The sequence below is a fragment of the Manis pentadactyla genome, chromosome 4 (genome assembly GCF_030020395.1).
Source record: "Manis pentadactyla isolate mManPen7 chromosome 4, mManPen7.hap1, whole genome shotgun sequence".
Taxonomy (NCBI): domain Eukaryota; kingdom Metazoa; phylum Chordata; class Mammalia; order Pholidota; family Manidae; genus Manis; species Manis pentadactyla.
This window is the reverse complement of record NC_080022.1, coordinates 171,246,995-171,270,740: the sequence shown is the minus strand read 5'-3', so window position 1 is coordinate 171,270,740 and position 23,746 is coordinate 171,246,995. Positions and strand designations below refer to the sequence as shown.

Below are 23,746 nucleotides of genomic sequence, written 5' to 3'. Positions count from 1 at the left end.
AGGTAGAAGTTTCAAAGAACCTTTATTTTGCCATTCCTTAATTGGTTATCTACAAGTACAGTGGACGTATGGGCGGACCCCAGGGCCCTCCTGGACCCCTACAATACGACCCTGACGGTCAAGACAGGTCCCGCCCGAAATCAGCCCAATTAACTACACACACCCTGCCGCTCAGCCTCTACCCAGAAGCCCCGATAGAAAACGTTTTACATACTGAAACAGCCTGGCTCTGGCTTGCAGTGTGAATCCTGGCTTAATATCACTCGAGTTGTACTGTAAATAAACACCATAGCTAATAACTGATTTTAAAAACCACGACTCATTATAAATACCAACCAGGTTAAATAATACTATTTTACTATCCTACCCCCTTACGGCTGGGTCAAGTTCTTTTTCTTTGGAAGTCATTTTCGTGAATAACATCTTTTAGTGTTTTTGTTACCTCTCTCTTCACCAACTGTTCCCAAGACTCCTTTCTATACACAGAGTGAGGACCTGGGTTCCTGGAAATAAGCTCTTTCCCACTCATCCTGGGGTTAAACCGAAACTTTTTCAGTGAGTTTGCTCCCCCTCAAGTTTTACAGCCTTTTCTTCCTGTTCTAGGCTCTCCAGCGCTAGATACCTTTGAACAGATTCCAGACATTCAAGAAGTCACCAGGATTTTCTATGTCTTATTCACACTCATCTGCCTGCCCCTGAACTTTTTAGTGAGATTAACACAGGAGCCTGCCTTTCACTCTTCGCAGGTTTCTATTTCCCCCACTCTACTGTAAATAAGATCTGCTCTGACATCAAGAAAAAAAAAGTAACGTTAAATTTACTTTTCCCTTTAATAGAAGAGTTCCTTCACTCTAGGATTAGCACACTACCTGAATTTTTTTCCTTAAATAAAAGAAATGTATGCTAAATTACTACACTAGACACTGCTCAATAGGTGCTGGGGGGGGTTAATTTATAATTAGCACACTCTCCCCTCCCTTCCCTTAAGTGTAGAGGCCCAGAAGATGGATATTCTTCACATCAATGGAGTTTTTTGAAAATTAACAGTGCCAACTACTAAGTCTTGTAGGGAAATGACTTTCTCCTTGAGAAAGGAAGAGTAATAACATTACTGTCATGCTTTAGATGTCATTTCAAAACCACACACTATGAAGCTTGGGGTAGGTTAGAAAATTTTGAGAGTAATTCTTGAAAACAACTTCCAAGATACATTTTTTAAACTGACAATTAACAGATATCCCCAGAAAAACATCTACATTAACCAAAGAAAAATACTCCACTACAAGCAGTAAGAAAAATGGTGCTATAGGAAGTTCAAGTTATACTCTTTAATGCACTAAAAAGGAGAAAGTTTTAGCCAAATCAATTGAAAAACTATCTTCCTACAACTCATCCAATGGCTAAAATGAAACTTTAAGTCTGGTCTTTCATTTGCTCCCCCACCCCCCCAAAAAAAACTGTAATACAGGTACTTCCTGTCCTGATAATTCAATGACGGGCTCTACATAGACTCATTAGATTAAAAATAAGCAAGGGCTTCTACCCTACATCCCGACAGAATAAAGATCGTATCTGAGCAGCAGGCAAAGTTATTTAATACAAGGTCACTCTTCAATAGCGGTGGCTGTACCAGTCGTTGTTGTTGACCTGCAGGAGTTCTGTCACAACCTGCAGGATGTTGTAATCGTGTTTCTTCAGCAGCCTTAGGTTCAGCTGCCTGTCACAGAATCCCATTTCAAAAAGATGGGCCATTAGGGCTGCTGTCTGATCTTCAGAAACTACTGGCTGTGTAGAGTCAAGAAAAGACATTTTCTGTATAATTTATGTGTTTATCTTGTCACATTAATCTTTCCAGATTTATTTAAAATAATAGGGAATTAGACGCAACAGCATGGTACTCCTGTCTACTTGATACTAGTGGGTCTTCTGAGGGCATAAGGCCCTGCTTCGGATTAGGTATGTTTGTACCCGCAACCCAGCAACTAATGAATTGTCCTTAGAACTAGGAAGAGAATGCTGCAGAGGGGGCCATTAAAAGGAAGCATTCTCTGGCCAGATAAAGAGAGATGCAAGCAAGCTTAGGAAACCCTGTGAAGATAAAGGTAATCATGATGATGGGGCAAGTAGAGCAAGAGAAGAGATTGTTCCTGGAAGACAGCATGGGAGATTTAGTCGGATATGCAAAGGAGCTGGACAAAAAATTGCTTGGGAAATTATACGTTGGGCCACCTTCTTGGCATTTTTAAGAAATTTTTTTTAAAGAACAGAAGCAATCCAGGTAAGAGGGAGCTAACACTGATTTACCCTGCTCTTTGGGCCAAACCCTGTGGCGGACACATTACCTTCCTAAATTCTCCTAATACAGAGAATACGCTAATGCTTAACATTTACTTACCAACTGTGCTGAGTATCAGTTCTCTTATATATGAAAATGGAAATACAGAATACCACCTGTTTTGCAGGGTTATTCAGAGGATTAAGATGACAAAGAATGTAAGTATGTTGAGCACACTCTCTGGCATTACTCTCTACGCTTAATTCCACTGTTCCCTTCCTTCCCTCTTATTTCAAAATAAATTACCCATCCTCCTTTCCAGGTTAGTCCTGCAATGTGTACTTTGCTTTGTATCTCATCACCTCTTGCCACCTCAGGAAACCTTTTCTATTAATTATCCTGTCTCATCTTGATTGTTAACCTCCTTCACTATTGGCTCGCCCATCTTTAAAAACATCTCCCTCTGCCATGTGTATCCAGCCTTCACTCTCTTTCCCCTTTGCGGTCTAGTTACTGGGAAGTGAGGCATACCTGCACCCTCCACGTCCTTCCACCCGTCACGCTTCTCTGCAGCATCTGAGCTGCTGGCCATGTCCTCCTCATTAAAAGTTCCAGAAGAGAACTCCCTCCTCATTTTCCTCCTAGTTCTCAGTCTTCTTTGCAAGGTCTGCCCTCTTTCCAGGATCCTTAAAGGCTGCTTTTTGCTGTACCCACTCTTCAGGGAAAATCTCATTCAATCATGTGGCTCCTGCTATAACCTATATACAAGTGATTTTATCTCCAGGCCAAATCTCTCCTCTGTGATCCAGATGCACACACTTGACTGCACTCTGGATAACTCTTCCTGGTTGTGCTGCAAATTCAACACTATTCTTTTTCCTTTTCCTCCTGCCCAAATATGTCCTCTCTATGTATCCTCTCTTAATGAATGGTACTATTGATTACCTAAGCCAAAACTTGGGATTTATCCTTTCTAGCCATTCAGTCATGTTCTCCAAGTCCTGCCATTTCTCTATTTTAATTCTACCCTACTTTTCCTCCTACACATGGATTCTCAAATGGATTTCTTTACTGGCTCTACCAGCACCCACACTATAGTGGAGTTCTCTTATTAAAAACAAATCTGATCATGTTAATTACTTCCCTAAAACTCTTCAGTGGCTCCTCCCACTAGCCTTTAAATTGAAACCACTTAACACAGCATCTTTGGTCTTTCTCACTCTTCTGAGCCTATATTCATCAACCAGGCTCACACTTCCCAGTCTTTTTCTTGGCTACTTTCTGTCTGCGATGCCCTTCCTAGCACTCTTTCCTGGTGAACACTTATTTTGTCTTTAGGACTCATTTGCACATCATCTACTAGGAAGCTTTCCCTGGCCCAACCCCGGGGCCCACACAGGCTGAGGTGTCCTATCTGTCTGAGAACACTGGCACAGAACCTCACACTGTACCCTAAAATGTCTATTTACCTCACTTGTTTCCCACCATCTTTGGGCAGGAACTGGTGTCTTACTCATCTTAAAGTGCCAGCACCCCACATTTAGTAGGTCGTCAACAAACATGAGATCTTCTTCCTTTCCTCCCTTAACTGGGCTAAAATCATCCAGCTAGAAAGTGGGGGAACAGTGTGTTAACCAAAAACTAAACCTAAAGGCTCATGCTTTCTACAATGTGGTGCTACCCTCCAACCAAGACAGATGCCATCACTTTCACTGATGACTCATATCTGGGTCAGCAAAGTAAAACAAACTTACCTGTGCAATAACTGGTGGCCCAGCAAATAAGGCCTTATATGCAGAGGCAGCGACAGACAGAGCCCCCTTCACCAGTCCTCCAGCAATGCTGTTCCCATGGTGGTGGTGCCTGTGCAGGAAAACCAGATTATCTCCCCAAAGAAACACAAATCATTATCCGCCTACAAGATAATCTGGGCACTAACCCTTGGAAAAAAAATGAGATTTCCTTGAGAAAAACATTAGATGTAAAAAGAGAATGTGAACGTTTTCTTGCCAGTTTTATAGTTAAAAATCTTGGTTTAATGGAGGGTTTAATTCTGCTGCTGCAAGATATGGGCACTGTAGAAAACACACCACTCTGGTTAGCACCAGCTCTCAGTCCCAAATGAAAACTGATGTGGTCAAGGGCACAATGGGGTATTTGCAGTCTGTCTGCTCAATCATCATCTTAGAGGCAACAACTCCCAAAGGAAATGTGATTTTATGGACCCTATAGGAAGGTGGCCACTTTGACACTGCTCTGAGATGACTGGGAGCAGAGAGGCAGGTGTGCCTAAGACAGTTACTAAGATGCACAGTGGGCTTGACCTTCCTGCCTTCTTCTCTGGTATGAAGGGTGAGTTGAATTTGAGGGCACTTCCTTCTAGTTTGGAATGCGAATATTCTTAAACACCTTTAAGCCCTCTGTTCAGCTGCAAACAAGCTTTATAGGAGAAGTACCAACAAGGAATGATGGCTCTCCTCTGCTCTGTGGAGGTGGCACATCCCTAGAGGCTCATTTAACCAAAACAATACTAGAATATCCACCTGCTTCTGAAGCAGAGGCTGCACAAGGTCCAGTTACCTTGAGTAGTCATAGCTCTTCTGTCTGCTGTTTATAAGTCCTGATGAGCCTCTGGGCTCTAAAAGCAAAAGACTGTTGGTTAGATGCAGCATCCGTAAGCGCCCAGTGTTTCATAACTCACAGCAAGGCTACTTTTGAGGCAGGTGGCTTTTAAAGTTTTTTTGTGTTTTTTTTGTAATGTTTGGAAATTTTGCAGGTGATTTCATAAGAAGAAACTGTCTAGAATGCAATGCAAAGTGACTTATTTACTGAATCAGAAAAATTAATTCTATAATCCTATCACACTGATTTATTAGTTCTTAAGTACTTTCAAGATTTTTTTTTGAGGAGTAGTGGGAAGTGACTGTAAGGGTTCACTCACAACTTCAAGGTGCTGTTCTCCTTATTTTATAGATAGGGAAACAGACCTGCAGGTGTTACAAACCTGCTGAACCAGTGCAAGATCAGAGTGAGGAAAGGTGGCTGGGGCTCGAACCTAGACTGGTCTGGCTCCAAAGCCTGTGTTCTTTCCACTATAACACAATGTTAACCTCTATGAGGTCTCATTTAATACACATCAGGCTAGAAAATATAAAAAAGAGAAAAAAAAAAAAGAGTATCAGGGAAGAGTATAGAAAGAGTGAATGAAAGGGCACGTTTCTAAAAACTGCCAAGAATCACAAAGACAAGAGTGTATACTTATACCTGGTTTCCATTAGAAAAGAGCACAGAGAAAGAGAGAAAGCCCAGGCTGGCCATTACCTCCTCTGAGCTGATCGGGGACTGAAGAAACTTCTGGTATGGTAACTGGTAAATTCACTCCTGGGGAACCAAGATGCTGTACACAAGGAGGGCTCCTTTCAGAAAGACAAAATATCAAAAGTAAGTTGAAAAGGCACCTAGGGTAACAGTGGAGAAACAGTAAACAGCACAGTAGTGGCAAATTCTCTACAAAGGCTTCACAATTCTGATCCAGTTCACTTGTCTATATTTAGGGGTCAGGTGAGAAGGGGTCATTCTGCCTCTGGTTTTCCTCTTCACCCACAGTCAAGTAGAAAGACTGGCTTCAGTCTGGTCACTTCCCCTTGTATCAAGTGGTACTGATAAAGAGATATAACTAGCTCCTTGGGAGAATAAGGTTTAAATTATAGTCAAGACTCCACCATTTTCCACACTATGAGAGAGCAATGACATAGATAGATCCAGGAGAGAAAAAAAAATTTCTATCTGGTTTTATAGTATTTTTTTTTTCCTTACTAAACTTTGTAATTACATTATGTGTGGGTTAATATGAGAATGAGTTTTTGCTGCTTTTGTTCATGAGTTAATAGAACAGGAAGGCGAGACCTAGGGATGTCTGTGTTTAAAAACTGGCTCTCAATGATCAAAACATAAGTAGATGGATTATACTCAGATAATGAAGGTTACCTAAATATTTCTTTAAATCCAGAATCCACAAATACTGGGAAGTACAAGTTTTATTCATTTAAATTCAGACTTTACTAAGGGAAATAGAGTCTTCCCATTCTGACAAAAATACAGATTTTGAGATGAAGTTGATTCCTCTCTATTTCACCTTTGAAGAACAGCCCAGCTGAGAGGATGTGGACGGTACCTGGGCAGCTGTGGTGGTGGCCCCGCCACCTCGGGGGTTAGGGGCACTGTATCCAGAGTCTGTGAAGTCATGAGGATATCATTGATGCTGTACCCCTGTGGCTGGCTCTCCCCTTCCGGGGGTCTCTCCTCAGCCTCAACCCCAGGATCGCCTTCAGTCCCTTGCTCTGGGCCTGGCTGTGAGAGCGCAGAGCTGTACATGGAGTCCCCCAGGGGGCGGCTGGTGTCAAAGCACTCAGGCAGGATGATGATGTAATCCTCTGAGGAAGCAGAGGACTGACTCTGAACTTCATCTTTGAACTCCTCTTCCTCCTCCATGACAGCTCTTTCCTCAGCGATATGGACAACCTCCTCCCTCAGGTCTCCAAGTGGTCCCTCTTCAGGCGAGGCAAATTTCACTGAAGAATGAAAGCAACCAATTTTAAGATATAAGCTCCGAGCAGCCCCTGGTGCTACCCTTAGCTGGTAAAGCCTTGTGGGTCATAAGCTACAATGATGAAATCCAGAGGACAGGGGTGGACCAGAGGGAAGGGCTGCTGCTGGAACCACAGTCTTGGCCAAATTCTAAGTCTGAAGCCTACACAAGGCCAGATAGCACCGAAGCTCACAAAAACAAGGTAGGCAGAAACATCCAGGCTTCTGAGAAGCAATGTGAATCTTAAAACAAGAGGCCCTATATCCCTTTTCCTCTTCATGTGATACTTAATACTGAGATAGAGTTAAGATCAGAACTAATATACTAGCTAACAGTGCTGCAGAAAGAAAATGTGAGCTGGTGAGTACTGCAGGGATGTGTGCCAGTTCTCCTCCTCTTTGCAAAGTAACAACTACATGCGTACGTTGGATACACTAGGTTGGTTCCAGACTGCTGCGATGGAGACACTACAGCAACAGAGCAAGTCAAATGAATTTCTGAGTTCCCAGTGCTTATACAGAAAGTTATATTTATACTCTACTGTAGTTCATTTAGTGTGTATGTGATAGCATTATGTCAAAAAAAATACATATTTTAATTAAAAAATACTTGATTGCTAAAAAATGCTAACCATCATCTGAGCTTTCAGTGAGCTGAGTCTGAATTCTTTTGCTGGTACAGTCCTGCCTTTATGTTGATGGCTGCTGATTGATCAGGGTGGTATTGGTCGAAGTTTGTGGTAACTTCTTAAAATGAGGTAACAGTGAACTCCACTGCATCAATGAACTCTTCTGATCACATTTCTCTATGCATGTGGCATGTGATGCTGTTTAATAGCATTTTACCCACAACAGAACTTCTTTCAAACTGGAGTCTCCAACCCAGCTGCTACTCTGTCAACTAAGTTTATGCAACATCAAAGATCACCAATCACAGAACACCTTAACTAGTACAATATTGATGCAAAAGTTTGAAACACTCCAAGAATTATCAAAATGAGACAGACACATGAAATGAGCAAATGCTGTTGAAAAATGGCACTGACATGCTTGCTTAGCGCAGGGTTGCCACAAACTTTCAATTTGTAAAAAAACACAGTATCTCCAAGTGCAGTAAAGCAAAGCTCAATAGTCATGGTAGAAGACTGGCAAAACATAGATGAGGAAAAGAAAAAACGAAATTTAAAAAGTACTTATAATCCAGCAGAGATAACTCCTAGCAACATTTTGGTACAAGTCCTTCCAGCTTTTTGTGTTACACATTTGAATACAAGTATGGAGAAAAAAAATACATGTGTGTATTTTAAAGAAAAATAAGACAAACATATTTAGTGTCATAGGTCAAATTTCATTATAATAAACACAAGAGATTTTCCCATATTATTTTTATGCACTAGAATTTCAATTTTTGGATAATTCTTGGAATATATAATATTGGTTCTACCATACCAAGGGATCTGGTATCTAGAAATTTCTGCTATAAGGGATTTTATTAGAGCATAATTTAACTTTGAAAAACTTAGCTTGATACTCCTGATTCTGCCCACACTTCCTGGACTATTGCCCTTGGAGACAGGAGACAACTTAGCTGCCAGTGGGGGGTCTCCGCTCAGGAGCTCCGTCCTTACTGCAGAGTTCAGGCAGCACAGCTGGTTGCTACTTCCCTGGGGCGTGCAGCTGTGCTGCTGCCCGGACGACTGAGTTATGGTGGCTGCTCTGCTCCTAATGCTAGAATTAAAATGGTCAGGTGGAGTTTGTATAGAGCAAAGAAACAGCCATGATCCAAACTCTAACAAAGACCACTCTACCTCCAGTCTCAGTGAAGAAGAAAATTCTACCTACTCAGGTCTGACAATCATAACTGCCAAGTGGGGGGATTCAGGGACACTCACTGTGCAAGGGCTTCTGTCTGTAAGGTGGGTTGTGATCTGGGGCAGCGTCCAAGGTAAGAGATCGGATTACAGTCTCACACACAAACTGGGTCCCACTCAGGTCATCTTCTGTTTCTTCCACTGAAGCAGTGTTCTCAGGCTTCCTCTTTACCGACACTGTGCAATCTGGAAGACATGAACCTTGTCTGCACTTGGTGTTCAGGAGCCTTCTCTAGCCACGTACCCCTGCTGATACCACACCAAGGAATAGCTGCAATTTGTACCATGTAAAGTGAGGAAACTTGAAAAAAATGCTAGAAAACCCATTCACATGATAAGGTAAGGTTAGCAGGGGTTATGTGTAAAAATAGTGGTATGGAAGGAAAGGATGCAAACACTTTACAAATATTTAATCACTTACCAGGAAATACCTTAAATCCTGCTCCTTCACTCTCTTCCTGTATCTGCCCCAAGCCTGGTTTCTCTATTAAAGGGCTGTCATGTGGCAGTGGAGACATGCAGGGAGTCATATCTGGAGAATGAAGACAGAAGAAACATCAACCAAGAAAAAGCATCACATTGTCAACACTCAGTGTCCAAAAGCAGCAGCTTATAGGCTTCTTGCCTCCTGCAGGGCTAAAATAAACCCAGGTTATGTGTCAAGGCCTGTTGTAAAGATTTTTCCAGACCATTAGGTGTGCAGCTATCTCAGATCAATGAATGCACGAAGGATAATAAACAGCTGTTTGGCCTGGAAGGCCACGGCCAAGATATGAACCATGAATGCAAAGGAACAAAGGTATACAAGTGTCTAGAGAAAAACTGAGGAAAGAGTCCCTTTACGGTGGGGAAGCCTTGCGTAAACTTGCATCATTGCCTCTGACAGACAAGGGGAAAATAAGGAAAACAGACCCACAGGTGCAGTTTTAGTATCACATATTGAGGAGAAATCCTTGCCTTCTATTTCCTCAGAATAAAATAGTTAACTTCTAGAATCTAGGCTGTAGTACTTGTGTGCCTATTAATAAAACAAAGTGGATTGAGTGACATTCTTACCTACAGGGGTGTTGTGGGGCACTCTCTCCAACTCTTGGACAATGTTTATATCCAACAGCTCAAAAGAGAGCAGGTCCTAGAAAAAGTAGGCAATGTTAGGCTACTTGCAGTGCTCAGTGGAGCCATATTTTGTCTTGATGGGACTGGCAGGCCATGAAGCCCCACACCTTCTGGGATTCAACTCTGTTCTAACCTCAGTCAAGAGAAAACAAGAAGAGTTTTCTTCAACCAGATGTTCAAATAACCAGATGTCAGGAAAGAGAGAAAAATGTATTGGGGTAAAGGTGAACCACATAGGCAGAAATAAAAGGCAACTAAAGGGAAGTTGTAGGGAAGCACAAGATTGAGTTTCCAAATCAAAGAGGAAGCATTTAGTTTGGAAACTTGTGTCCACAGGTTATCTCTCCTTGGCATTCAATGCTTCTGACTGGATCAAAGTGGGCATATTTCTAACTTCCTGGGCATTACCTATGGCTATACCACCTTTTCTTCAACAAGATAAGAACTCTTCCCCCCATGCTTTCTGTCCTTTGACCCTCCTCAAAGTGCTCAATTTCCCACCTGGGCAGTCAGGAGGTCCACGGATGGGATGTAGAGCTCCATCTCGCTGGCAACATTTTTTGTCTTCTGTGGGATGCAGGTTCCTGTCCTTTCTGTCTGCTTGGCTGCTTCACCACGCTGAATTTCTTCTTTAGCTGGAAGAAAAGCTTCCTATACAGACAAAAGCATTGGGCCAAGTTTTAGGCCCTTAACAGAACTCAAAAGGCAAGCTGCCGGTTGCCTCCCTAAAAACAAAAACAGTGCTGAACCTCAACACGTTTTAACACTTTTTGTAATTTTAGATTGACAGAAAGTTACAAACACAGTACAGACAGTTGACTCATTACCCCCTTCATCTAGCTTCTCCTAATGACAACAGCTTAGACTACCCAGAGTAATCTAAGTCAACAGTCAAACCAAGGGCACTAATATTGGGTGACTAAATGTAAGCAGTAAACATTCTAAACAAGTACCCAACTAATACAGGGAAGTTGCCTAAAAAAATTCACCAGGTAACAACCAGTACAAGGCTTCATTCATATTTAGGGAACACACGAGGGATATTCAGGAGGGATAATGTTAAGGAGCAAAGCCACCAGGCCAGGCCAGGTAGCCCTAGGTTCCCTTCTTGTGCAGCAAAGAGGATGGTCATGTGTCACTAGAGATACAAAAGCACTGAGGGATGCCTGCACCAAGATCCTAGGGACACACTGACAGAGCCCCTGAGAACTAGACCCAATACAAGCGCACTGATGTGCTGGGGGAGTGGGAGGAAGCCAGCTTTTTTATATTTTTGGAAGAATGACCAGCTGTGAGTGGGCTCTTTTAGTTTTAGTCACCCCTTCCAATGCTCACCTCTTGTTGGCAGGGAAGACCATCAGCTTTGCTTGAGCTGATCACACCCTTTCCAAGGTTATCAGGGCTCTCTGTTGGGGGGAAAGAATCCACTATGATGCTGCACCAGACACGAGGCCCAAACTGCTGGCCTTTATGAGAAAGACGCCAATGGGAAGTGTATGTTCCCTCCAAGGCTGGGGCAATGAATTCCACAGACACAACTCCCACATGGCCGGCCTTTAGGCGGGGAACCAAAACATCTTTCTTTTCTGTAGAAGCCAAAGTCAGGTTTCCCCACATGAACTTAAGCTGAAAAGAACAGTGACAAGAGAAAGCAAGCTTGTTAGCTGAGACCTTGCCACTTCAAATCACTTCATCTTCACATTTCGTGGGAAAAGATACCTTTGTATCTGCACTCCACTTTACATTTCCTGTATTTTTCATCCTCCAGTGTTTGATAAACTTGGTCCCTGGCTGAAGGTGGGTTCCATCAGGCAAATTCTCATCCACAAATGCTGCGCTGAGGGTTGGCATAACTGGGGCACAGGGCTGCAACGGGAGCCTGGACAGAAATTCAGAGACTTAGGTCACTTGCTGTTGGGTACCATAGCCTGTAGATATCTCACACTGTGGTTCAAGAGGCTGATCATGACTCTAAAGGACATACTAATGCATTTGCCTTAAAAATAATACTAATTAAGAAGTTTTAAAAAACAAGAGGACAGATCTGACTCCTGAGCTAAAAAGCAATGGTGAGGACAACTAAAAGGGTCCATAAATAAAACAACTAGAGGGTTAGGTCCTTAAAATATCTGCTCTTACTGCTTCAAATCCAGTCTGCCTCCAGTAATGAGAGGTCACACCTCAGAGTTCTGAACCTTACTGGTTTCTATCTTTCTGAAGGCAGCAACAAGGCAAGTGTTCAAAATAACCCCCAAACCACCCTTTAAGAATGCTAGGATCAGAGAATAGGAAGTCGTAAGGATTTGGGTGTTAGGGGCTACTAATAAACAAGAAGTTGACTGAAGTTCCAGGCCTGGAGGGCTGAATGTAGTCTTGCCTCCTGCCCTAGCCCTGGGCTTACATCAGGGTGTTAGACTGCAGCAGGCTCTCGGGTCTGCCCAAAGGGGACCTGGGGCTCTGGAGTCCATGGATCGAATTCCACAGATGAATCTTCCTGTGGAGCTTAAGTTGCCTTTTAAGTTCCTTGACCTCTGCTTTACGCTGTTTCTTTTCAGCTCGCAACCTTTGCTTTTCTGCTTTAAGGAAGTTCTTGTCGACCTGTTTCTGGAGCCTGTGTAGTAATAAATGAAAGTCTTAAAGAACAAACCTCAAAACAAATCTTGAAGCTATTTTAAGCCACTTGTACTCCATCAGTGTTAGCTTCTAGTTTAGTTTCTTAATTTTTTTCTGTAGTTCTCATTTCATTAGCTTTGGATAATTGTCCCCAGCATTGCACATCAACTGGAAATGGGCAGGAATGAAGGAGACTATTTGTTAGTTTTGTGATCACAAGCTGTCACCAGAACGAAGAAGCAATCAAAGAGCAAGCATCCCAGGCAGATACGGTTTTACCTGGCTTGTTCCAGAGCAGCAGGAAGACGAGGAGGAGAGAACCTTGAGTGAGAGAATGGTTCAGAGGAACCCACAACAGGTCTCCGCAACTTCAACAGGACATGGTTGGGGTCATGGGCATATGGCCCCAATTCACAATCTTCACAGATATTATAGGATGGGCATAGGCTGTGGGGAAAAGATGGCACAGTGGAAAGTCCCTGAAGTAAGGAGGTATGAGACCAGACTTTCGTATTTGCTCCATTACCAGCTATGTAGTAACCTGAGCATGTTTCCTGACCATGTCTCCATTTTCCTCATTAGTAAATCCACATCTATTTCAAAGGATGATTTATGGAAGGAAGCAAAATACAAAAGCATCAGGAACAACAGGGAGACTATCCTTGGTGATCTAATTTTGTTTTAAGGAACATAATTTTGTCTGGCTCTGTTAACTCAAATACATATCTGAACACAATCTGAATAGTTACCCTTCAAACAGTTATTTTTTCTCGTGGGTGAAGAATAGCTTGTTTCCAATGCTCAGAGACAGAGTGCAGCCGATTTCCCCTCACCTACCCAGAATGCTAAGAAGGCCTGCTTTAAGGTGTACTAATTCTCCCCAAGGTACCGCTTACCTGCACTGGTAACGCACACCAACAATTCTCCTTTGGCAGCTGCTGCAAGCAATGTGCCAGCTGAACTGGTTTTCTGGCAAAAACAGCGTTTCCTCTGAAATAGGCATTGAGACTTCTGAGGGACAGGAGCTTGGGGATGGGTTCTGGAGGACAAGCTTCTCATGCAACTTCTGTTCAAGCTTCTCAACCGTTTCTTTAACTACTTGCTCGCGGAACTAGAATACAAAGCAGAAGATGGGGAAAAATATCGGAAAAAAATCAGTTCCAGTATTGGAAAAGGCATGAAAATACCAAACAGACCTGAAACCTCACTGTCTCTGGCATAACAACTACTGAAAAAATGGACAAAAACATAGCAAAGGGTTTGTTCCCTCCACAGCTAAACTGGTTCAAATACCAAGAAATCCCTTTGATGCATAAATTTCTAACTTTTTCCTTCTCAAGCATGGAGACTTGTCCCTTTGCTTTACATCCTTAGACTTAAACTCCCTCTTTTTCTGATGTATCACTGTAGAAGTTAGAAGCTTTCTTGACTGGAACTGCTCTGCTTTGGAAATGATTAGCTACCTCTCTCCATTCACCTGCACCAGAGGCAGCAGCCATCTGGGTCTGGTCTTCTATTTCTTCTGTGTTCCACCTGTGCCAACATTGCTGCTAAAACCCAAGCCAGAGAAAACACTCACTGTCTCCAGGTAGCTCGTGAACCAGTCTGGAGGCTTGTCTGGAGTCTGCTCTGCATCACATGGAGCAAGTGGAAACTGCTGTGAGAAAACACAATCCAAGATCTTGGAGGTTACTATTTTTTTCCTATTTAAAATAATCTTCCTGAAATATATTATTTTGAGGCTTCCTTCATCAAATAATACAAATATATAGTGGGGAAAAAAAAAGAGTATGAAGGGAGATAAAAGGAAAATAAAGTCTTTATGTCACCATAGTCACCCTCTCTCAGGAAGTCGCTATTACCAGTTTCAAAAAGTCAGACAGGGTACAAGAACTCCCAAATCTTAGACCAGAGACAGTGAGGCATGAGGTCAGAAAAACTGCAGAGACAGGGCCATTCCTTTCATACCTGTGCTGCAGGCTCCGCTGGGGTCTTCATATTTGATCCCAAGACTCTCACAAGCGAAGAATAATGTGCAAGTGGCTTCTTCCCTGCCCTCGTAACTGGTCGTTTTTCTGCTACAGCTGGGGGTGGGCATTCCTCACTGACATGGTAGCCTTCATGGACTTGCATCTGCAGCTGGTTTCCCTGCTTAACTGCCATCTGAGAGCATCCATTATAAAATAAAAACATGTGTGATTCTCCTTTCCCAAATGGAATTTCAAAGATATCTAAGCAGAAGAGGTATGGTGAATTATGCTGGCAGGTATCAGGATTTATCTTTGTTTTATTAAATCAAATAATATATATACCATGTTAACACTTAGCCTGCCATTTCTTTGCAAGAATGTTAACTAGGAATATTTTGTTATTAAAGAAACAAAAGTAGGTTTTATTTTAACACTCTGATTAGATGTTTTCATTAACTAGATTACTACTTTTCTGTTTAACTGGTTTTTATGTAGCACTCACTTATGGATTCTAACCTCAACTTTCCAAAAAAGGTTAATCCCAGACTACCAGAACCCAAGAAACTCAATGCTATATCCCATAATTAAGCATTTACTTTTCCATTAAGAATAGTATTCTGGAAAGCCTGCTTAAGTGGTCACCTCTTTCTCAAGGGCATTGTCTTAAAAATCCTATTTTGAAAACTACTTCAAGGAGCATTTGCAGTTCCATGAATGTACTCCAGTGTCTAAGAAATGAGTAAGGGTCAAGTCCATGCGGTTCTAGCTTCCCCCCTTGTCACCCAGTGACAAGAAAAAGTGTTCTTTTACCTATTTTTACACATTAGACTTCTTAATATTCCATTTATAGCATTCCATTGCCAAATGTCTGAAAGCTATTATTTTAGATCAGGGATCAGCACTTTCTTAAAGGGCCATATAATAAATATTTTAGGCTTGCAGGCAATACAGTTTCTATTAGTTACAGCACAAAAGCATCCAGACAATACATCATGAATGAGTGTAACTGTTCCAATAAATATTTATTGACAAAATATGTGACCAGCCCACTGGCTACAGTTTCCCAATCCCTATTCTAGATCATAAACTAAGAAGATTTTAATAAAATGTTTGGTACAATTTGGAAAAAACTGCTCAAGAAATGACTATAATGAGATGGGTCAAAATATAAACAAGGGATCTTAAGTATTTATTTAAAAAGTATAAAAAGTCTTGCTTCCTGGGCAAGACAGGATTATATAAATTCTAGACGCCTGAGAAACAGAAGTAGGTTTTATTTTAACCCTAGATTTTTGAATGAAAAGGTAAACTAATAGAGGTTGTGGGAAAGGGGAGTTCTGAACACCTTAGATGACTTTTTTAAGTGAACCTACTGTAAGCTTCTGAGACTCGGGAAAGGGAAAAACCAGGAAGCACTGGGCAAGAGTGGAAGTGGGTAGAGGCACCGCATGGCAGGAGAGCTTACAAGCAAAGCGTAAAGACCACATGAAAACTGCAGTGAAAGGAAATTATGACACAGAAGAAATCATTAACAGAGATGGGCATTTCAACTAGGAAAAACCAGGTATGAACCTGAATGTCCAGAACCGAGAGACTAGTTGATAACTAAGGACTTCTGAGAAGAGCAATTCTGCCCAGCAAACAAAAACGGTCAATCCAGCTCCTAATTAAAAAAAAAAATCTTGCCCTTCCTTCCCTAAAACAAATGGGATTACGGAAAACAGCTTAGTCTTAGACTAGATTTCGTAATGGATAGTCAAACTTTCAACAAAAACCTTAATTACAAAGGTGATAACGAAAGGACAACACATCTTAAAGAAGTGACCTCAGGAGGACTGCTTTAACTCATCACTGACAAGCCAAAGACTGATAGTAACTGGATGGTTTATACTTTAAATGCTCACACTAAATTAGAGTGTAACATTCTACAGGGAACAAAGTGAAGACAGGAGATAAAAAATGTGAACCAGAAAACATCCCTTCAGAGTTCTTTGTATTCCTAAATGCTAGGATGGTGGCACCAAGACTAGCAATGAGATGGAAGAGTAACTGGGAAGAACCCTTATACCTGGAGCTGCTTATTGCTGAGTGGTACGCTCTACTCACCAGTCCCCTAAAAATAGATTTTGCTGTGTTTATATCCATTAGTTCCTCCCCATGGCTAATGCAATTCAGGTTCAAGTTCTACTCGATAAATACTTTTTAAAGTATTTGAAATAACCATTACCTTAAGCGCTTCTTCATACTCGCCTGGAAGGACAAAAAATACACACGGTCATTTCTTAACCAGCTCAAAAGATTCTATTAAGTAGCCCAATCCACCTAAGAAATCTTAGTTTATAACCCTTATATATGAACAGCTACTCCCTTTCCGTGGACTCCGTTTCTCATCCTATTGCACACAGGAGCCACCTGCAGCTTAGCTCTCTCCCTTAAATCCCTGTTTGTTACTGGAGCCTTCCAGTTACCTCAACCCAGCTCCCTCACACTAGGTTTACGGAAGCTCAGGACTCAAGGGAGTTTGCAGGTACTATTAACACTATCATCTCAGCTGGTTAACATCAGCTTTTAGTGGCCAGCCTGGGAAACTAACCTTCAAATACAGCATTGTTCTTGTGCGAAAATGAACTCTAAGCTCTGAGCAGCGAACCAAATTATAAATAAGCTCCTGGAATACCACTTATTTGTAAGTAAGTTGATGTTAACATATATACCAAGACAGGGACAAATGCAACACCAGGAGAACAGTTTTTATGTGCTGAACTGAACAGTTTTTATGTGCTGAACTGGGAAGCATATTTTTAGAAGATTAGCATCTTAAATATAGGAGAACCTCCCATTAAAGCTGTCCTTACGGTCTAATCAAAAGCACCAATCTGTATTTTAAAAACTGCTATAAGATAAAAATCCACAATGTAATTAAATGGCCATGGATCAGTGGGTGCAATGTCAATGTATTGTATACCAACTCCTACTCTAAAATGAATATTGCACAAGGTTTTCATGTAAATGGAAATGCATGTGCCCATGGACAGATTAAGGCTTTTAAATAGAGTAGAAAAGGTTTTCCTGGGACTCACCTTGGCTGTTAATGGATACCTGTCAAAGGAAAAGAGCAACAGTGAATTATAAACCTCTCATCAATTGAGCGTTTCTCTTACTAGGACCAGCCTCACAGATCAGATGCAAAATTTCAGGTCAGGAGTTCAGACTTTCCAGTATCGTGAACTAGTCGTGAGTAATAATTATAAGAATTCTATTGCCTAACCAAAGTATCCTCCTTTACTTCAGGTACATCAAGAAGCAGCATAATAATACGTCTGGGCTCTGGAGCCAGAGCGTATGGATTGCACTTTACTGCTTCTACAGTTTGTGCCTCTGGGCAAGTTATTTAAGCTCTTTGTGTCTCAGTTTCCTCCTGGGTTCAAAAAGAGATGATAAAAACATACCTAATACATAGTATTGTTAGTCTGATACATTACAACCACTCAATGAAGGTTTGCCATTTTTATTTTTATTATTATAAACTCAATGACAGCTTGTGATATATTTGAACTTAAGATCACTATATAGTTTTAAAAGTTATCTCTCAGATTTTCTTCTTCCACATTGCTTCCCTATTTCTCAACTCCATTTCAGATGCCACAACTTGGCTTAGAACATACAATTATCAAATGCATTTAAACCACTACACAGATGAGACAGACACTGTTCTGAACTTTTCGGGCCCCATACCACTCTTGAGATCCCTACTAACATCCCTATCCTGAATACCTGGCCATAGGTAACATAATAAACTTTACCTCTTCATTTTCCTCATCCAGGTATTTTATTTGAATAGTGTTCAGATCAAATGAAACTTTTACCTGCAAATGAAATGTACACATATGATCAAAATATCAAAAGGGCAGGATGTAACAGAAACCCAGAAGTCATAAAAGAAAGTATGGGCATATTTCACTATATAAAAATCAAACATTTTATATGGAAAAAAAAAGCCCACCATAAACAAAGTCAAAAACAAACAACAGACTGGGAAAAATATATGTGATTCTTAACTAAGGGTTAGTATCTGCAATACATAAAGAGTATCTGTAAAGCCTTTTAATCGTAAGAACAGAAATCCAGATAAAAGTGGGCAAAAATGTACAGAAATTTTATACAAGAAATCAGATATACCTAACAAATAAGTGAAAAGATATTCAACCTTAATGGTAGTCAAAACAATGCAAATTAAAGCAGTAAGATGTCACTGCAACAGAATGGCAAAAAATTCAGGGCACTGTCATATATGTCTGTGAGGTCCTGCAAAGCAAAGCACTTGGCAGTTATCTATTAAAATTTTAAATCACATGCCTTATGACTCATTAATCTCACTTTGGAAAACTTTATCCTCTAGAATAGTGTGTAAATATCCCTGGTAGTTTATTTTATAGTAGTAAAAAGAAAAAAAATAACCCAAAATTGAACTCATGGATACAGAGTATACACTGGTGTTTGCCAGAGACAGGGGATGGGAGGTGGATGAAATGGGTGAAGTTGGTCAAAAGGTACAAACTTCCAGTTATAATGTAAATAAGTCCTGGAGAGGTAAAGCACAGCATGGTGACTAAAGTTAACAACATTGTATTGTATATTTGAAAACTGCTAAGAAAGTAGATCTTAGGAGTTCTTATCACATACACACAAATTTTTAACTATGTGTGATGACAGGTGTTAACCAGACTTAACTGTGATCATTTTGTAACATATACAAATAACAAATTATTACACTGAACATCTGAAACTAGTCTTTTATGTCAATTGTATCCCAATTAAAAAACAACAACCAAAAACAATCTTTCTATAATAAATGGTTAAATTATGGTACAACAATACCAAAATTACTGTGGACAATCTATAGCTTTAAAAAGAATGAACTTTGATCCTTATCTGTTCATTGAGAACTATGTCTATAACATTCTGTTGGGTAAAAAAAGCAAGCTGCAGAATACTGTTTATAGTATGACTCTAGTATGATTATCTGTACAAACAGGGAATATGTGGGTAAATAAATACAGGACTGTAACATTGATTAAAGCCTTCCCCCCACTCACCCTAAGAGGTGGAAATAGTAGATTGAGGGACACAGGTGGAAATGGAAGTATATTAACTTTTTCTTTATATATGTTTGTGTTCTTTCATTTCTTATAATTTACTACACTTTCATAACTTAAAATTTACAATAAAGAAAAAAGGCAAGCAGTCAGCTCATGTAACTACTAGGAAAAGATAACTTTGATTTTCAGATCATTTAACAAATGATCCAACTTTCTAGATGACCATCTGTTCAGGACAGTATAAAGAAACACATGCTGGAAGACAGAGGTCTAGATCATCTTTTAACATCTCTCCACCATTTCTTTTTTAGTCACCATAACACATGCTAAAAGCAGGTTTTTAACCAATCAGGTTAAAGCATGTTTTTATCAAAGGGTTTCTTTAGATAAACACAAGTTACACAGGAAGCAGAACATTCGCCGCTGCAAACCAAACAAAAACAGAAGAGTACAAAGGGCAAACCAGGGTAAGAAAAGCATCAACAACAAAAAAGGAATAGATGAACTGCTGTTGAAGCACCCATGGGAGTTGTTTCTGCTTAACTTTGGGACACTCAACCTCTGACCTAGCAATACAAGTAATCGATCAGCTCTTGCAAAACACAGCTTACATCCTTGGTGGTTCACAAACCACAGAGACTATACTGCTTTCCAAGCAAGAGAACATTCACCTGCAACCCAGTTGGTGGGGGGTGCCCACAGCAATTTATTTCTCAGACTGTTTCTAAAATTAACAGGTTTTCTAAGTCCTATCTCACTTAAAAAATTACTTTACCTTTCCTTCCTAAACTCTTCAAAAGGAATTTCTCTGTTTGCTCCCTTTACCAGGGCACATCCCCTGTATGAATACTGAGCACCTGTCAAATGTAATTTTTCAAAAGGCCTAGACATGCTAAACGTGATAGACTTCACAGTGATGAAACAACACTACTAAAAATGACTACCTCTGGAAAAAATATCTATGCTTAAAGGATTGAGAAACAAAACAAAGTAACACTCACCATAGCTTCAACGTCAGCCCAAGTTGTATTTTCTGGATCAGAAACCAGAAAGCTTTGAGTTTCATTTTTAAAAGTCACATTTAGAGTAACCTGTGGCTCCATGTTGTGGGGCTAGAGTTGAGAGGATGGGAGAGAGAGAGTAAACACATTAGAAAGAGTTCTACAAATTGCATAAACATTAATTCAATAAATACTTGCAAGGATCTAATATGGCCTAGGCTAAGATACAGCAGTAAATGGGCAGGCAATGTCCCTGCTCTTCTGCTACTTAGCATCAAGTGGGTGGTTTACATCAAATCTCAATGTTAAATGTTTGCTGAGTGTATGTACATTTTGGCCACCCCCAGAGAAATCATTTATGGTATACAAATGATCAAATATGGTATTTCATAAGTTACCAGGATTTCATGGTAACTTATGACTGGCTAATTAAACAGGTACTACTAAATACCTGCTAGTAGCAGGGTACCAAGTTGAGTAAGACAGAATAAGTCTCTACCTTCAAGGAGTTAACATTATAACTTGAAAGCAACATTGTACATTTTTCTTGGAAAAGCAGCCTTTTCCCAAATTCAGCAACCTAGGCTATTAGATCAATTTAAACAATTTAGAGGCTGAAACACTAGCCAAGAAACTGCACAGGGGTAGCATTCAACACCTTTCATCCAAGTTCATGTATTTTCTTGTAGTCTACTTATTTTCTTTTATGGAGAATTCCAAACATACATAGAAATAGAGTAATGAACATTTAATTACTACGATCAATTCAAGGCTACCCTCATTTCATCTGTACACCTGTATCCTCCCCACTCCACCACCAAAATGGATTGATTATAGTCAACTAATGTTTTAACCAACTATAGTAGTCTAATTATAAAAACCTATTATGGGAAAATTTAAACCTATACAAAAGGAGAGAGATTAATATATAATGAACCCATATGGACTCATTGGCTATCTTCCATAATTTATCAACTCAGGACTAATCTTGTCACAGCAATGCTAGTTCCCTGTTGGATTATTCTGACAGCCAGCCACCATTTCAGCCATAAAATAACAGCATGTACCTCCCAAAGATAAGAATTTTAAAAAACATAACCACATGCCTAAAAGGTTAACAGTTCAGTGTCTATTCTGGTCAGTTGTTTGTTTTTAATTAAGGAATTTGTTTACTAGTAAGTTGTTAGGTTGGTTTATGAAAAAATAGTTCCGGTAAATACAAATATAAACTGTAATGAAAAAGGTCAGCTTTTAAACATACTCATCAACAAATCTTTAGTAAGTATCTACAATGAGCCAGATTCTGCTTCAGGCCTGAGCAGTAAGAGATGGACAAGATAAAGGAGTTTACAGTAAACTGGGGGAGGTTAACACAAAGGCTGAGAAGGGCTGAGTTTCAGATACAGCTCTGGCATATTACCAGCCATGTAACTGTGAGCAAGTCATTTAACCTCTGAGCTTCAGTTCCTTAATCAGTAAAACAGGTCTACCATCTCTGCATTACCTACCTCACAATGTTACTGTAAGAACCAAATAAAAATGTGTGTGCAAGTACTTTGAGAATGGTACTCAAATTTAAAAATTATAGTAAGTCTGCAGAATCTAAAATAGCCATTTTCCACAATATAATGCACTGCCCTGTAAAGCAATACAAGTGGGACTAACATTAAAAAAGACCTTAAACTCTCTGAGGATCAGGGATTTGTAAAATCCAAAGACAAGTATCTCCCAAGTGTTTCCATTTTTTTGTCCCCACCTAGAGACAAGTTCACCACACACAAAAAAATAGTAATCTAGAGACAAGTTCACCACACACAAAAAAATAGTAATACCAGTTTCTGGCACCCATCCTGCTGACATCTAGTATTCATTGATATGGGATGTAATTATTGGGTTCTTAAAATGTGGACAGAATTTCTGTCAACACCCCAAAATCTTGGGCAAAAAAAAAACAGAGAAATGAAGTGACCGATTCAGTCTGCCCTAAGTAAATACTCTGAAACACATTCTCACTTTTCAAATTTGAGAAATACACTTCCATACATTTTCGAGAGTCCAGAAGGAAGCTAATCTTCCTTCCCTTTTCTCAAATTACACAATTGGAAATTAGTTTAGATACTTTGGAGCTCATCCAGCTGGTCAGCTGATGCAGAAACAGGAAGTGGGGATTCTAGCTTAACTGGAACATACCCAGGTCTTCATAAAGAACTGCCTATTTCTGTTTGGCTCAAATATGAAAATTCTTTCAGCAAGAGCATTTCATCTTGAACTTGTGGAAATACCAAAGCTATGGTTAGTACAACCTGTCCCCATAGGTTTTAAAGCAAGTCAGGTAGCTGGGGGCCAGGCCTTCAGCTTTCCTAACTGTATTACTATATTATAACCTCATGGCTCACTGGCTCACCTTTACTTGGCACAAGTCAGTTTTTCCTCTCGATTTTTTCACGATACCAAAAACCACTTTAATGAAGCTGACCGGAGTACCTGAGCTTTGATTACTGTCTTCGCCTGAGTCCTGTATAAGCTATCCGGGCGTTAAAAAGTGTGCCCTGAGAGCTGGATGTTTGACAAAGAGGTGAAACAGTGCTTTTTCCAGAAATCCCTAACGAAGGAGACTTCTTTAAGAGGTTCTCAAGAAACCGAAGGGGATGGGGTGAGGAGGCTAAGTGGGTAGTGTCATTTTTTTTTTTCATCTCGACTTCCAGTTATCCTTTCCTGGCACTCCGTGTTCCCACGACAGTGTCAACACCCCCAAAGTCTCTTTATCTTGTTTTCTTTGCCTAGGCCCTCTTTGTGCGGGGGAGTCTTGGCCTCCCACCAGCAGAAGCCGGGCCTTCTGAGCCACAGACCCTTCATCCTTAGAACGGTATCTGTCCCCTTGTCCCACCAACGGCTCTCTAATCAGGTCACTAAAGATACCTGCTGACCCAGACAGAAAAAGTCGCCCCTCTTTTTTGCAGGACTCGTCCCTCGAACTTCCCCAAGCTCTCTCCGAGCGACGTGACCCCACCTCCGTTAACCGCAGCTGCTTTCTTACCAGCTTCCTGCTCCCGGGGTGCGCCTGCCCGAGGCCAGCGTAAAGACTGTTCGCTGCCAGTTCTGCTGCTATCCCTGCGGGGTGAATCTAACATGGCGGAGAGAGACAAGGCCTAGGTCCCCGTTTCTGAGTTTTCGACAAGATGATTGGCTTTTTCCACTTGTCCCTCAAAACCAC

At 40.7% G+C, this 23,746-nt stretch overlaps 1 protein-coding gene across 3 annotated transcripts; it reads right to left on the bottom strand.

Annotated features, from left to right (window-relative positions):
* Positions 1–3: 3 nt before the first annotated feature.
* Positions 4–23,708, bottom strand: NBR1 (NBR1 autophagy cargo receptor). Of its 3 annotated transcripts, none has more exons than XM_036883062.2 (21): positions 23,570–23,708; positions 20,533–20,643; positions 18,236–18,298; positions 17,513–17,531; positions 16,660–16,682; positions 14,431–14,625; positions 14,042–14,119; positions 13,359–13,573; positions 12,742–12,909; positions 12,251–12,460; positions 11,569–11,728; positions 11,185–11,475; positions 10,351–10,500; positions 9,790–9,865; positions 9,155–9,265; positions 8,755–8,919; positions 6,450–6,846; positions 5,597–5,691; positions 4,856–4,913; positions 4,030–4,138; positions 4–1,785 (listed from the first exon to the last, which is right to left on the bottom strand). In XM_036883062.2, the coding sequence occupies exons 2-21, from the start codon at positions 20,632–20,634 to the stop codon at positions 1,612–1,614; spliced, it is 2,859 nt and encodes a 952-aa protein (XP_036738957.2). In that variant the 5' UTR covers positions 20,635–20,643; positions 23,570–23,708; the 3' UTR covers positions 4–1,611. The 3 variants fall into 3 exon arrangements, with proteins under 3 accessions (XP_036738957.2, XP_036738958.2, XP_036738959.2); XM_036883063.2 differs by having other exon boundaries at positions 14,042–14,116; XM_036883064.2 differs by lacking the exon at positions 14,042–14,119.
* Between the last annotated feature and the right edge of the window lie 38 nt (positions 23,709–23,746).